This window comes from Coregonus clupeaformis, chromosome 24, assembly GCF_020615455.1.
Source record: "Coregonus clupeaformis isolate EN_2021a chromosome 24, ASM2061545v1, whole genome shotgun sequence".
NCBI classification, from domain to species: Eukaryota; Metazoa; Chordata; class Actinopteri; order Salmoniformes; family Salmonidae; genus Coregonus; species Coregonus clupeaformis.
Genome location: NC_059215.1, coordinates 27471361 through 27488282, shown reverse-complemented (window position 1 = coordinate 27488282; position 16922 = coordinate 27471361). Strand labels below are relative to the sequence as shown.

The following is a 16922-nucleotide window of genomic DNA, read 5'->3' as shown; positions in this document are numbered from 1 at the left end:
TGTCCGTTGTCATGGCACTTTAGCTAGCTAACTCCTCTGTCCTGTCTGTTGTCATGGCACTTTAGCTAGCTAACTCCTCTGTCCTTTCCGTTGTCATGGCAAATGCTAGCAAGATAGAAATATGACACACTTTGATGCGATGAATCAACAGACAAAGTCCAGAGAAAGAAATGGGAGGAGGTTTTGTGTTGTTGATCTCACATTCAATTTTTATAGATTTTTTTTTACATGGCATGTTAAAGAGAACTTGTTATGATTCATCCTTATCACTCTACGGTTTTATTATCAATTTTATGATGTTTTGCTCTCTCTCTCTCTCTTTCCTGGTCTTGTGAAAGAGATGTGTTTTAAATCAGGTTGTTTGTGACAAGTCAAGGATCTGCCAAACCTCAGCCCACATCTTCACCGCATCCCTAGTTAGACTGTAACCTGGGATGGTGAAATAAACCAACCAGGACCACTCTACGAATATAAGTTGCACCTGGTACTAATCACCACCTGCTTTAAAGTACAGTGGTATCAAAAATTAAAGGTAGAGCCGAAACAGGAATATTAAAACAAATCCCAAATGTCCATATATAAACAGACGCAACAAGGCTCCTTCCTCCTTCCTGTTTGGGTCTGTCTGGACTTGTGCTAGTCTCAAACCCCACCGCAACCTCTCCAGACTTACCTACAGAGAGCCAGAATGAACTATGGTGCTTGCTTTCTAATAACAAAGTAAAGTTTAACCTTTAACCCCAATTCGTGTCCTAAATTAAGAATAAATACTGTAACTTCACTCTCACATCAGTGCTGATTTTGCCACTTTTGTAACATGACTATTTATTGCCTGCCAAGCGGGCCTCTCACCTGTAAGGACCTTACTACACAGGACTTCTTAAAAATACAGCTACGACCGTAAGTGACTTTTAATAGCCAGTTAGGAGAGCATTTCCGCTAACCCTAACCTTAACCTAATTCTCCTAACCTGCTATGTTAATTATCCTAACCTGCTGCATAAGTTCTCCTAACCTGCTAAGACAAGGAGGCTGCTGGAAAACTACAGGGACATGGGAAAACACTGGAGAATCGTTAAGAGTTCCCTCACACATTGACCATTAACCCTAATTAGCTACTGTAACTTTACACTCTCATCAGATCTTATTTTGGCGCTTTTGACTTAGACCCTGTGACCCTATGCAACAGTGTTGCTTCTGTCCATCTCCTTGCCCCAAAGCTGGATTCAACCAGGGAACCTCTCTTAAACACACATCGACATCTGTCACCCACGAAGCATCGTTACCCGTCACAGCAGAGCAAGGGAAACAACTACTTCTTGGCCTTTAGAGCGGGTGACGTCAAACGATTGAACTGTACTAGTGCACCGCTAACTAGGTAGCCATTTCACGTCTGCTACACCTACTGAACACCACCCTACTGGAAAACTACAGCGGGACACGGAAAAACACTGGAGACTCATAGAGCGCCCTCACACATTAACCATGTGTTTCAGATCAGACACTGGAGTAAAGATACAAACACCCAACCGGTGAATTCAAGTGGACAACAGAACAACTGTGTTCCCTCTGTAGAATAAACATAGGTTCAGAGTGCTAGGACCTGGGCTAAAACACACTGGGCTAAACTGCAAACCAGAGCTTGATCTACTACTGAGCTAAACTACTGCTGAGAGCTGAGGATGCCGGAGGAGGGTATGGAGGAAACCAAGGGGGAAGAGGAGAGACCCAAGTGGAACAACAAGGCAGAGTATCTGCTGACCTGCATTGGCTTTGCTGTTGGAGTGGGCAACGTGTGGCGTTTCCCCTACCTCTGCCAGATTTACGGAGGGGGTATAGATGCTTTTACACATCTTTTATTTTGTTTTTCACTCCAACTTTGTTCATGTTAAGCAACTCCTCCGGAGACCTGAGTGGTTGTAGGATTTGATGACATAACTCGAATTATTTAACATTTTAACTTAAAGGAGAAGTTTATTTTACAACCAGAATCTACATTTTTAAAAGTAAATTCCATTTTATCGAAGGGTCCAGACACTTATTTTGCGATTTCAATTGGATTTGAGAAGATTACACCACTCGCGATACACTTCCTCATTGCTCGTTCTGCAGTACGGAAAAAAACATGAACAAAGGCTCCAAAAACACCCAAATACTTCCCTTCAGAAATGTCAAAGCTCTCAGTACACACGAAATTGTGTCATTCTGAACTTTACCCGCAACGTTACATTCCATTTTGTTGCGACTTGAGCGATACCTCTCCGTCCAGTTTGGAATGACACAATTATATGGTGTACAACATCTAAAGACCTGCATCACTATACTATATCTTGTGGTTTCTGTCCATGTTGTATCAATATGTACTGTACAGACCAACTAGATAATGTTTGAGGATACTTGGCAGGCACTTTTGTACAGAGGAACTTACAGTAGTCAAACATTATCTACTCCGTTTATATATCTGAATACATAATGAACAGAAACTGCGTGATTGTGGCTTAGAAGGGTTATCTGAGATATGTCAGCCACTGCCAGTCTTCTATGCTCATAGGCTCTACTACAACACCAGGCTTCTATTCTCATAGGCTCTCCTACAATACCAGGCTTCTATTCTCATAGGCTCTCCTACAATACCAGGCATCTATTCTCATAGGCTCTACTACAACACCAGGCTTCTATTCTCATAGGCTCTCCTACAATACCAGGCTTCTATTCTCATAGGCTCTCCTACAATACCAGGCTTCTATTCTCATAGGCTCTCCTACAACACCAGGCTTCTATTCTCATAGGCTCTCCTACAATACCAGGCTTCTATTCTCATAGGCTCTCCTACAATACAAGGCTTCTATTCTCATAGGCTCTCCTACAATACCTGGCTGATGTTTAGGTCTTAAACACAATCACTATGCTAGGGTTTAACACTGGAAGAGCACTATGCTAGGGTTTAACACTGGAAGTGCAGACGACATCTTTGGAAAGTCATGTGAATTTAAAATTGTAATATCTCTGCCATTTTAAAGTCACGTCCCTCTCAGTCTGACGTTTCCTACAAAAATATATTTAACACACTGACGTTGTTAGAATTTCAATATCACAAACATTATGTTTTATAAGCAGTTTTGGAGGCCATGCCATTTTCCCCCACTGCCCTTCCTTCACCCGACAGTTGGCTGCCCATCCAAACTTCACCTACTATATAAAACAGATTTCACACATAGGCCTATAATATAAAAAATCGTTTGATTTCACACATAGGCCCCCGGACAGCACTGGGCCAAACCCTACCCCGGACAGCACTGGGCCAAACCCTCCCCCGGACAGCACTGGGCCAAACCCTACCCCGGACAGCACTGGGCCAAACCCTACCCCGGACAGCACTGGGCCAAACCCTCCCCCGGACAGCACTGGGCCAAACCCTACCCCGGACAGCACTGGGCCAATTGTGCACCGTCCTAGGGGGCTCCCGGTCACGGCCGGTTGTGACACAGGCTGGGATCGAACCCCAGGCTGTAGTGGCGCCTCAGCACTGCGGTGCAGTGCTTTTGACCGATGCGGCACCCAGGACCCTGGACGTTTTGATTTCTATAACCTATCAGAAAGAGCACATTCTAAAGTTTTGAAAAGACCAACATTTGCCAAACAACTCTCAAAATTGAGCAGATTGGGATCTATTTCAAAATATCACTTTTATAGAATAACTGCAATTCCATGCGTTCCACAGCAGCACATAGTCTAGGCTATAAGCACAGAACATAATAAAACAAAAACGATGCTATTCTGTTCTTTTGAAATACATTTTCTTAGTTTCATAACGTTTCTTAAGAACTGCCTAAACAAAATAATATTGGATTATGGTGTATATTAACACTTGCAGTGTTTTTAGTGGTTTTTAGTTTTTACATATAGCCTATAGTAACATTAACTAATTAAAATGCTATTGTGCACTTTGAAATAGTTTGCTTTTTAATTCTAAATGTTACGTAAGACCATAAACAGAACCAAAGGATTATTCTTGCAATAGCATATACAACATTTATTCATTAGGCAGTTAGTGTTGACGCCCCAAAGACACAGCATTAGCCTGAACTGGGATGCCTCGAGGCTTGGCTGTTCTACTGTTAACCCTTATCCCAACCAGGGGCTATGGGGGAGGGTATCGTAGACCTGACTGTATATCTGGGTCTACTGGTCAACTCCCGGATCAATGAGGTCACAATGTCAAGTTTACATTGTGGTCCTCTTGTAGCTCAATTGGTAGAGCACGGTGCTTGTAACGCCAGGGTAGTGGGTTCGATCCCCGGGACCACCCATATGTTAAAATGTATGCACACGACTGTAAGTCGCTTTGGATAAAAGCGTCTGCTAAATGGCATATCATTATTACATAAAGCTCTAGTAGTGTTCCATGGATTGGAGGTTAATTTATTCAGACCTGACCCAAATCCATTACAATTTAAAATGGAGGCCAATATGTCACATAAGAAAGAACTGTGTACATTTAAATGAGAATTTGTATGGTGTTCATGAGTAAAATAAGTAACTGGCCTATAAGGTTTGAGGTTATACGGTTAGGGAACAGCTACTGAACATCTACAAACTGTTACCCCTGATCAAAAGCCTGGGGACAACTTCATTCTACTCTGACCTGGTTTCACATTGGACCCGTCTGTCCAGTCCCCCTCTCCTCTCCCCACGTGCGTTCCAGTTCCCTTACCTGATAGCCCTGGCAGTTAGCCTCTTAAGGTTCCAGGGTTTAAGTTTAGGGTTAATGGATAGTTAGATGAAATGTTGTTGACAGTTAGTTCAACATCTACTGAACATCTCTTTCCCCAGGTGCGTTCCAGTTCCCCTACCTGATAGCCCTGGTGTTTGACCCGTGTCCCCTCTCTCCTCTCCCCAGGTGCGTTCCAGTTCCCCTACCTGATAGCCCTGGTGTTTGACCCGTGTCCCCTCTCTCCTCTCCCCAGGTGCGTTCCTGATCCCCTACCTGATAGCCCTGGTGTTTGACCCGTGTCCCCTCTCTCCTCTCCCCAGGTGCGTTCCTGATCCCCTACCTGATAGCCCTGGTGTTTGACCCGTGTCCCCTCTCTCCTCTCCCCAGGTGCGTTCCTGATCCCCTACCTGATAGCCCTGGTGTTTGACCCGTGTCCCCTCTCTCCTCTCCCCAGGTGCGTTCCTGATCCCCTACCTGATAGCCCTGGTGTTTGACCCGTGTCCCCTCTCTCCTCTCCCCAGGTGCGTTCCTGATCCCCTACCTGATAGCCCTGGTGTTTCAGGGTCTGCCTCTGCTCTATTTGGAGCTGGCTATAGGACAGAGGCTCCGCATGGGCAGCATCGGAGTCTGGAACTCCATATCACCCTACCTGGGAGGAGTAGGTAGGTGATGAAACCTTGATGAAGACAGCTTAGCTGTTGAAACGATGGTTGAATAAATTATTGCATCGGAGTCATTAGACTGTGCAGCTTTTTGTCTTTTCTCAGGATTAAGTGGGCGGCTAAAACTAACAGCCAGACAGGGAACGTTGTCACGGTTTCGGCCGAGGCTGCCTCTCTCCCTTGTTCGGGCAGGCTTCGGCGTTCGTTGTCTCCGGAATACTAGCTGCCACCGTTGTATGTTTCATGTTCGTTTGCTTTTGTCTGTTTGTTGTCACACCTGTTCTCGTTTAGCGTAATTAGTGTCCCATAAGTTTCTCGTTGTGTTTGTCAGGTGTTGTGTGTTATTGATTTTGGTCTGTCGTGTGTAGGGCTTCATTTGTGATTTCGCTCGGTTGAGCTTCCCTCCACTGCGTTGGAGTGTTACGCACCTGTTTTGTGCGCTTTCGTTTTGTTTCGCCTTCGTGCGTAATTTCGCCTTCGGGCAAGAGTTGTCTTATTTCCTTGTTGGAGATTACTAAAGTCTGTTGGACTATACTTCGGTGTCCTGCGTTTGATTCCACCACTGCACCCACCTACAGCACGCGTGACAAACGTCCCCTACTAGCTGTTGTTCAGTGTTTCTGATCTACTATCCTGTGTCCATCAGGTGTAGCCTCTATGATGGTGTCCTTCTGTGTGAGTCTGTTCTACAACACTATCGTGGCCTGGGTACTCTGGTACCTCTTCAACTCCTTCCAGGAACCCCTGCCCTGGAGCCAATGTCCCCTCAACCACAACAACACAGGTACAGTGGCTTGCGAAAGTACACTGCTCAAAAAAATAAAGGGAACACTTAAACAAAACAATGTAACTCCAAGTCAATCACACTTCTGTGAAATCAAACTGTCCACTTAGGAAGCAAAACTGATTGACAATAAATTTCACATGTTGCTGTGCAAATGGAATAGACAACAGGTGGAAATTATAGGCAATTAGCAAGACACCCCCAATAAAGGACTGGTTTTGCAGGTGGTGACTACAGACCACTTCTCAGTTCCTATGCTTCCTGGCTGATGTTTTGGTCACTTTTGAATGCTGGCGGTGCTTTCACTCTAGTGGTAGCATGAGACGGAGTCTACAACCCACAAAAGTGGCTCAGGTAGTGCAGCTCATCCAGGATGGCACATCAATGCGAGCTGTGGCAAGAAGGTTTGCTGTGTCTGTCAGCGTAGTGTCCAGAACATGGAGTCGCTACCAGGAGACAGGCCAGTACATCAGGAGACGTGGATGAGGCCGTAGGAGGGCAACAACCCAGCAGCAGGACTGCTACCTCCGCCTTTGTGCAAGGAGGAGCAGGAGGAGCACTGCCAGAGCCCTGCAAAATGACCTCCAGCAGGCCACAAATGTGCATGTGTCTGCTCAAATGGTCAGAAACAGACTCCATGAGGGTGGTATGAGGGCCCGACGTCCACAGGTGGGGGTTGTGCTTACAGGCCAACACCGTGCAGGACGTTTGGCATTTGCCAGAGAACACCAAGATTGGCAAATTCGCCACTGGCGCCCTGTGCTCTTCACAGATGAAAGCAGGTTCACACTGAGCACACGTGACAGATGTGACAGAGTCTAGAGACGCCGTGGAGAACGTTCTGCTGCCTGCAACATCCTCCAGCATGACCGGTTTGGCGGTGGGTCAGTCATGGTGTGGGGTGGCATTTCTTATGGGGGCCGCACAGCCCTCCATGTGCTCGCCAGAGGTAGCCTGACTGCCATTAGGTACCGAGATGAGATCCTCAGACCCCTTGTGAGACCATATGCTGGTGCAGTTGGCCCTGGGTTCCTCCTAATGCAAGACAATGCTAGACCTCATGTGGCTGGAGTGTGTCAACAGTTCCTGCAAGAGGAAGGCATTGATGCTATGGACTGGCCCGCCCGTTCCCCAGACCTGAATCCAATTGAGCACATCTGGGACATCATGTCTCGCTCCATCCACCAATGCCACGTTGCACCACAGACTGTCCAGGAGTTGGCGGATGCTTTAGTCCAGGTCTGGGAGGAGATCCCTCAGGAGACCATCCGCCACCTCATCAGGAGCATGCCCAGGCGTTGTAGGGAGGTCATACAGGCACGTGGAGGCCACACACACTACTGAGCCTCATTTTGACTTGTTTTAAGGACATTACATCAAAGTTGGATCAGCCTGTAGTGTGGTTTTCCACTTTAATTTTGAGGGTGACTCCAAATCCAGACCTCCATGGGTTGATAAATTTGATTTCCATTGATAATTTTTGTGTGATTTTGTTGTCAGCACATTCAACTATGTAAAGAAAAAAGTATTTAATAAGATTATTTCATTCATTCAGATCTAGGATGTGTTATTTTAGTGTTCCCTTTATTTTTTTGAGCAGTGTATATAGAGAGAGAGAGACAGCGAGAGAGACATACAGTGGGGAGAACAAGTATTTGATACACTGCCGATTTTGCAGGTTTTCCTACTTACAAAGCATGTAGAGGTCTGTAATTTTTATCATAGGTACACTTCAACTGTGAGAGACGGAATCTAAAACAAAAATCCAGAAAATCACATTGTATGATTAAGTAATTAATTTGCATTTTATTGCATGACATAAGTATTTGATACATCAGAAAAGCAGAACTTAATATTTGGTACAGAAACCTTTGTTTGCAATTACAGAGAACATACGTTTCCTGTAGGTCTTGACCAGGTTTGCACACACTGCAGCAGGGATTTTGGCCCACTCCTCCATACAGACCTTCTCCAGATCCTTCAGGTTTCGGGGCTGTTGCTGGGCAATACAGACTTTCAGCTCCCTCCAAAGATTTTCTATTGGGTTCAGGTCTGGAGACTGGCTAGGCCACTCCAGGACCTTGAGATGCTTCTTACGGAGCCACTCTTTAGTTGCCCTGGCTGTGTGTTTCGGGTCGTTGTCATGCTGGAAGACCCATCTTCAATGCTCTTACTGAGGGAAGGAGGTTGTTGGCCAAAGATCTCGCGATACATGGCCCCATCTATCCTCCCCTCAATACGGTGCAGTCGTCCTGTCCCCTTTGCAGAAAAGCATCCCCAAAGAATGATGTTTCCACCTCCATGCTTCACGGTTGGGATGGTGTTCTTGGGGTTGTACTCATCCTTCTTCTTCCTCCAAACACGGCGAGTGGAGTTTAGACCAAAAAGCTCTATTTTTGTCTCATCAGACCACATGACCTTCTCCCATTCCTCCTCTGGATCATCCAGATGGTCATTGCCAAACTTCAGACGGGCCTGGAGATGCGCTGGCTTGAGCAGGGGGACCTGCTATTTTGTTGCCTTACAACCTGTAATTAAAATGGATTTTTTGGGGGTTTGTATCATTTGATTTACACAAAATGCCTACCACTTTGAAGATACAAATATTTTTTTTGGCGAAACAAACAAGAAATGAGACAAAATAAACAGTAAACTTGTGCGTACATAACTATTCACCCCCCCAAAGTCAATACTTTGTAGAACCACCTTTTGCAGCAATTACAGCTGCAAGTCTCTTGGGGTATGTCTTTATAAGCTTAGCACATCTAGCTACTGGGATTTTTGTCCATTCTTCAAGGCAAAACTGCTCTAGCTCCTTCAAGTTGGATGGGTTCCGCTGGTGTACAGCAATCTTTAAGTCATACCATAGATTCTCAATTGGATTGAGGTCTGGGCTTTGACTAGGCCATTCCAAGACATTTAAATGTTTCCCCTTAAACCACTCAAGTGTTGCTTTAGCAGTATGCTTAGGGTCATTGTCCTGCTGGAAGGTGAACCTCCATCCCAGTCTCAAATCTCTGGAAGACTGAAACAGGTTTCCCTCAAGAATTTCTCTGTATTTAGCACCATCCATCATTCCTTAAATTCTGACCAGTTTCCCAGTCCCTGCCGATGGTGTTCTCGGGGTGATGAGAGGTGTTGGGTTTGCGCCAGACATAGTGTTTTCCTTGATGGCCAAAAACTCAATTTTAGTCTCATCTGACCAGAGTACCTTCTTCCATATGTTGGGGGAGTCTCCCACATGCCTTTTGGCCAACACCAAACGTGTTTGCTTATTTTTTTCTTTAAGCAATGGCTTTTTTCTGGCCACTCTTCCGTAAAGCCCAGCTCTGTGGAGTGTCCGGCTTAAAGTGGTCCTATGGACAGAGACTCGAATCTCCGCTGTGGAGCTTTGCAGCTCCTTCAGGGTTATCTTTGGTCTCTTTGTTGCCTCTGATTAATGCCCTCCTTGCCTGGTCTGAGAGTTCTGGTGGGTGGCCCTCTCTTGGCAGTTTTGTTGTGGTGCCATATTCTTTCCATGTTTTATTAATGGATTTAATGGTGCTCCGTGGGATGTTCAAAGTTTCGGATGATTTTATAACGCAACCCTGATCTGAACTTCTCCACAACTTTGTCCCTTACCTGTTTGGAGAGCTCCTTGGTCTTCATGGTGTCACTTGCTTGGTGGTGCCCCTTGCTTAGTGGTGTTGCAGACTCTGGGGCATTTCAGAACAGGTGTAAATATATACACTGAGATCATGTGACAGATCATGTGACACTTAAATAAAGTCCACCTGTGTGCAATCTAAATAATTATGTGACTTCTGAAGGTAATTGGTTGCACCAGATCTTATTTAGGGGCTTCATAGCAAAGGGGTGAATACATATGCACGCACCACTTTTCCGTGATTTAATTTTTAGAAATGTTTGAAAACACGTATTTTTATTTTTTTTTCACTTCCTCAATTTGGACTATTTGTGTATGTCCATTACATGAAATCCAAATAAAAATCAATTTAAATTACAGGTTGTAATGCAACAAAATAGGAAAAACACCAAGAGGATGAATACTTTTGCAAGGCACTGTATGAAGCGCTTTGAGTACCTCTGTAGAAAAGCGCTATATAAATCCAATCAATTATTATTATTATTATTATTATTAGTTAATTCTAGCTCTTTGTTCATTTGTCAGGGACCATGCACAGTTTGTAGGTTGGACCACAGTTGAAGAATGAACAGCAAGTGTACATTATGTAATTTGACCAAAGTAAATGATCATTTGATCCAGGGTACGTGGAGGAGTGTGTAGAAAGCACGCCGGTCAACTACTTCTGGTACCGTCAGACCCTGAACATCACTCCTAACATGGAGACCAGTGGCTCTCTACAGTGGTGGATGGTGGTCAGCTTAGCTACTGCCTGGGCTATCGTTTACATCTGTTTCATCAGGGGAATCGAGACCATCGGCAAGGTGAGAGGCAGACAGTGTGCTGCATTTTACCTCTGGGGGGTTAAAGCCCGGTACAGATACAGCCAAGATGGTTTCATGCAATTTTAGAACAAAGTTTGCTCAATCTGAACGCTCTAGTTGGAGTTACCAAGATTTAAATATTTAACTAAAAGACTTGAGACGAGATGGATCTGTTTAGCCAGAAAACAGTGTGCTGACGTTCTGTGTTTATCCAAGCAGAGAGCTAGGTAGCTATTTTACTGCAGTTAGGTAGCCTAGCTCGCTGATATTTCTCTGACAAGTCAACAAAGTGTTTCCTGATGCATGTATTTCATGATACTAGTTTGCTACAACACCTTCCTGTTTCAAAGTTTCATCACGTCATTGTAAAGTGGCACCGATAACCATGGAAAAGGTGTCAACCCCATGTCTCTGAATGCCCTGTCAGCTGTTCTACAACACAACATTCTAAAAGTAACCAACATCTGCCAACTTTAGAATGTTGATCTTCGTTGGAGTTTGTTGTGGCAAGCGGCTGAAAAAAATATGCCCTTCCATCACCTGTCTTATTCCAGGCTGTGTATGTAACAGCAACGTTCCCCTACCTGGTACTGACCATCTTTCTGGTGAGAGCCCTGACCCTACCTGGAGCTTCTGAAGGTCTAATGTACCTGTTCACACCTGACGTAAGTCCTGTGTATGTGGTTTTGAGTCTGTGTGGTTTTGAGTCTGTGTGGTTTTGAGTCTGTGTGGTTTTGAGTCTGTGTGTGTGTGTGTGTGAGGATGGCTGGATCTCAAACCGAACACTTTGAGCACTCGATATGCGCGTTCACGAGTCAATCTCAAACGCTAGTTGTTCCACTGCACCATTGTTGCAGAGGAGGTCTTAGTAATGCGATTGCACATCTACGTAAGGAGTTTAGTGTATTTTGGAAGTTTGATCATGTCCACTAAAACTTGTCCATTAGCTTACTAAGCCTGTCACTTTATATGAAACGAGAGAGAAGCTAACCAGATAGTGCAACCCTTCTATTAGCTAGCTAGCTACTGTAGTAACATTATCACAATGAGCTAATGAAGCAGCAAACGGCTTGCTCTGCCCCGAGTCAGTACAGTACCGAGTCTGCTCTGCTGCGCTGTGCGTTTAGCTGACCCAACGTTACAACGTAGCTTTTGTGTGCTCTGGAAACATGCTGAAATACATTTTACATTTTAGTCATTTAGCAGACGCTCTTATCCAGAGCGACTTACAGGAGCAATTAGGGTTAAGTGCCTTGCTCAAGGGCACAGACAGATTTTTCACCTAGTCGGCTCGGGGATTAGAACCAGCGACCTTTCGGTTACTGGCACAACGCTCTTAACCACTAAGCTACCTGCCGTCAGTACGGACTGACTGCTTCATCAGCAAGCTATCAAACTATCGTAAATAAGTGACAAGCTACATGCTGTTTATCACTGCAGCGCCCAACATCCTTAGCTAGCTAGCTAGCTAACTTTACAACCCTTTGTGTGTCAATGAAGCTAGCTAGCTAGCTAGCAGCAGGCTACAACCACTGAGCTTATAAAGGCTAAGATAAGCTAAAATCAGCTGATGAAAGCACTAGCGACCGATACGCTTGCAAATATTTTGTGCAGGAGTAGAGATGTCATTTTGTTTTTACAACTTTTTCCACTGTCCATTGGAGTACGCATCTGTGTCTGTCCGAGTGCCTATGTTTCATATCGAGTCATGCTACAAGACATGTCAAGGAGACAACGCTCACAAATTAATTTAGGAATATTGACAAATAGCAGTTGGGACGTCAAGTGCTCATCGTCTCAATTGTCATTTTGCCCAAAACACTTGCAGACTTGAGCGATTACTATCAAAACACATCAGCAAGTGGCCACTCCAATCTAATTTAATTTGTCACATGCTTTGTAAACAACAGGTGTAGACTAACAGTGAAATGCTAACTTCCCAACAATTCAGAGAGAAAAATATAAAACGAATAGAAAGATAATAACACAAGGAATAAATACACCATGATTAACGATGACTTGGCTAAAAACCACGAGGTACCAGTACTGAGTCGATATGCCAGGGTACGAGGTAATTGAGGTAGATACACTATACAGTACATCTACACTGAACAAAAATATAAACGCAACGTGCAACAATTTCAAAGGTTTTACTGAGTTACAGTTCATATAAGGAAATCAGTCAACTGAAATAAATTCATTAGGTCCTAATCTATGGATTTCACATGACTGAGAATACAAATATGCATCTGTTGGTCACAGATACCTTTAAAAAAAAAAAAGCAGGAGTGTGGATCAGAAAACCAGTCTCCTTCACATACAGTTGATCAGGCTGTTGATTGTGGTCTGTGGAATGTTGTCCCACTCCTCTTCAATGGCTGTGTGAAGTTGCTGGATATTGGCAGGAACTGGAACACGCTGTCATACACGTCAATCCAGAGCATCCCAAACATGCTCTATCAAATCAAATGTGTCACATTCGCAGAATACAACAAGTGTAGACCTTACAGTGAAATGCTTACTTACAAGCTCTTAACACTTATTTTATTGCCATGGTTAGCTGTTCAGGAGTCTTATGGCTTTGTGGTAGAAGGTGTTAGGAAGCCTTTTGGACCTAGACTTGGCGCTCTGGTACCGCTTGCCGTGCGGTAGCAGAGAGAACAGTCTATGACTAGGGTGGCTGGAGTCTTTGACAATTTTTAGGGCTTTCCTCTGACACCGCCTGGTATAGAGGTCCTGGATGGCAGGAAGCTTGGCCCCAGTGATGTACTGGGCCGTACGCACTCTGTAGTGCCTTGCGGTTGGAGGCCGAGCAGTTGCCATACCAGGCAGTGATGCAACCAGTCAGGATGCTCTCGATTGTGCAGCTGTATAACTTTGAGGATCTGAAGACCCATGCCAAATCTTTTCAGTCTCCTGAGGGGGAATAGGCTTTGTCGTGCCCTCTTCACGACTGTCTTGGTGTGTTTGGACCATGATAGTTTGTTGGTGATGTGGACACAACGGAACTTGAAGCGCTCAACCTGCTCCACTACAGCCCTGTCGATGAGAATGGGGGCGTGGCCGGTCCTCCTTTTCCTGATAGTCCACAATCATCTTCTTTGTCTTGATCACGTTGCGGGAGAGGTTGTTATCCTGGCAACATGCGGCCAGGTCTCTGACCTCCTCCCTATAGGCTGTCTCATCGTTGTCGGTGATCAGACCTACCACTGTTGTGTCATCGGCAAACTTAATGATGGTGTTGGAGTCGTGCTTGGCCATGCAGTCATGGGTGAACAGGGAGTACAGGAGGGGACTGAGCACGCACCCCTGAGGGGCCCCTGTGTTGAGGATCAGCGTGGCAGATGTGTTGTTACCTACCCTTACCACCTGGGGGCGGCCCGTCAGGAAGTCCAGGATCCAGTTGCAGAGGGAGGTGTTTAATCCTAGGGTCCTTAGCTTAGTGATGAGCTTTGAGGGCACTATGGTGTTGAACGCTGAGCTGTAGTCAATGAACAACATTCTCACTCAGGTGTTCTTTTTGTCCAGGTGGGAAAGGGCAATGTGGAGTGCAATAGAGATTGCATCATCTGTTGGGTGCGGTATGCAAATTGGAGTGGGTCTAGGGTTTCTGAGATAATGGTGTTGATGTGAGCCATGACCAGCCTTTCAAAGCACTTCATGGCTACAGACGTGAGTGCTACGGGTCAGTAGTCATTTAGGCAGGTTACCTTAGTGTTCTTGGGCAAAGGAACTATGGTGGTCTGCTTGAAACATGTTGGTATTACAGACTCAGTCAGGGAGAGGTTGAAAATGTCAGTGAAGACTCTTGCCAGTTGGTCAGCGCATGCTCGGAGTACACGTCCTGGTAATCCATCTGGCCCTGCGGCCTTGTGAATGTTGACCTGTTAAAAAGGTCTTACTCACATCGGCTACGGACAGCGTGATCACACAGTCGTCCGGAAAAGCTGATGCTTCACTGTTGCTTGGTGACATGTCTGGTGAAGTTGCTGGATATTGGCGGTAACTGGAACATGCCGTCGTACACGTAGATCCAGAGCATCTCAAGCATGCTTAATGGGTGACATGTCTGGTGAGTATTCAAGCCATTGAAGAACTGGGACATTTTCAGCTTCCAGGAATTGTTTACAGATCCTTGCGACATGGGTCCGTGCTTTATCTAGCTGAAACTTGAGGTGATGGCGGCGAATAAATGGCACGACCATGGACTTCAGGATCTCATCATGGTATCTCTGTGCATTCAAGTTGCCATCGATAAAATGCAATTTTGTTCATTGTCTTTCACTTCTGCCTGCCCAAGCCATAACCCACCATGGGGCGCTCTGTTCACAACATTGACATCAGCAAACTGCTCACCCATCAGTGTGCTGATGTCAATGTCTTGAACAGAGCGCCCCATGGTCTGCCATCTGCCCGAAAAAGTTGAAACCGGGATTCATCCGTGAAGAGCACACTTCTCCAGCGTACCAGTGGCCATCGAAGGTGAGCATTTGCCCACTGAAGTCGGTTTACGATGCCGTACTGCAGTAAGGTCAAGTCAAATCAAATCAAATCAAATCTTATTGGTCACATGCGCCGAATACAACAGGTGCAGACATTGCAGTGAAATGCTTACTTACAGCCCTTAACCAACAGTGCATTTATTTTAAACAAAAAAAAGTAAGAATAAAACAACAACAACAAAAAAGTGTTGAGAAAAAAAGAGCAGAAGTAAAATAAAGTGACAGTAGGGAGGCTATATATACAGTAAAATAAAGTGACAGTAGGGAGGCTATATATACAGGGGGTACCGTTGCAGAGTCAATGTGCGGGGCACCCGACTAGTTGAGGTAGTTGAGGTAATATGTACATGTGGGTAGAGTTAAAGTGACTATGCATAAATACTTAACAGAGTAGCAGCAGCGTAAAGAGGATGGGGTGGGGGGGGCAGTGCAAATAGTTCGGGTAGCCATGATTAGCTGTTCAGGAGTCTTATGGCTTGGGGGTAGAAGCTGTTGAGAAGTCTTTTGGACCTAGACTCTAAGCTCATCACTAAGCTAAGGATCCTGGGACTAAACACCTCCCTCTGCAACTGGATCCTGGACTTCCTGACGGGCCGCCCCCAGGTGGTAAGGGTAGGTAACAACACATCTGCCACACTGATCCTCAACACGGGGGCCCCCTCAGGGGGTGCGTGCTCAGTCCCCTCCTGTACTCTCTGTTCACCCATGACTGCATGGCCAGGCACGACTCCAACACCATCATTAAGTTTGCCGACGACACAACAGTGGTAGGCCTGATCACCGACAACGATGAGACAGCCTCAGGTCAGAGATCTGGCCGTGTGGTGCCAGGACAACAACCTCTCCCTCAACGTGACCAAGACAAAGGAGATGATTGTGGACTACAGGAAAAAAAAGAGGACTGAGCACGCCCCCATTCTCATCGACGGGGCTGTAGTGGAACAGGTTGAGAGCTTCAAGTTCCTTGGTGTCCACATCACCAACGAACTATCATGGTCCAAACACACCAAGACAGTCGTGAAGAGGGCACGACAAAGCCTATTCCCCCTCAGGAGACTAAAAAGATTTGGCATGGGTCCTCAGATCCTCAAAAAATTCTACAGCTGCACCATCGAGAGCATCCTGACTGGTTGCATCACCGCCTGGTATGGCAACTGCTTGGCCTCTGACCGCAAGGCACTACAGAGGGTAGTGCGTACGGCCCAGTACATCACTGGGGCAAAGCTCCCTGCCATCCAGGACCTCTATACCAGGCGGTGTCAGAGGAAGGCCCTCAAAATTGTCAAAGACTCCAGCCACCCTAGTCATAGACTGTTCTCTCTGCTACCGCACGGCAAGCGGTACCGGAGTGCCATGTCAGTACTTTGTTGAAGCACCTTTGGCAGCGATTACAGCCTCGATTCTTCTTGGGTATGACGCTACAAGCTTGGCACACCTGTATTTGGAGAGTTTCTCACATTCGTCTCTGCAGATCCTCTCAAGCTCTGTCAGGTTGGATGGGGAGAATCGCTGTACAGCTATTTTCAGGTCTCTCCAGAGATGTTCGATCGGGTTCAAGTCTGAGCTCTGGCTGGGCCACTCAAGGACATTCAGGCACTTGTCCCGAAGCCACTCCTGCGTTGTCTTGGCTGTGTGCTTAGGGTCTTTGTCCTGTTGGAAGGTGAACCTTCGCCCCAGTCTGAGGTCCTGAGCGCTCTGGAGAAGGTTTTTATCAAGGATCTCGCTGTACTTTGCTCTGTTCATCCCTCGATCCTTACTAGTCTCCCAGTCCCTGCCGCTGAAAAACATCCCCACAGCATGATGCTGCCACCA

The 16922-nt window shown here is 45.8% G+C and overlaps 1 protein-coding gene across 2 annotated transcripts in view; it reads left to right on the top strand.

Moving 5' to 3' along the window:
• Nucleotides 1–1696: 1696 nt before the first annotated feature.
• slc6a18 (solute carrier family 6 member 18) overlaps nt 1697–16922 on the top strand; it is a 26858-nt gene continuing 11632 nt past the window's right edge. The window contains exons 1-5 of one of the 2 annotated variants that reach the window (XM_041844956.2): nt 1697–1832; nt 5235–5375; nt 6022–6159; nt 10427–10608; nt 11163–11273. In XM_041844956.2, coding sequence (XP_041700890.2) covers nt 1697–1832; nt 5235–5375; nt 6022–6159; nt 10427–10608; nt 11163–11273 — 708 coding nt within the window. Of the gene's footprint in view, nt 1833–5234; nt 5376–6021; nt 6160–10426; nt 10609–11162; nt 11289–16922 lie in introns of both variants that reach the window. The other variant, XM_045207139.1, reaches the window with a different exon arrangement.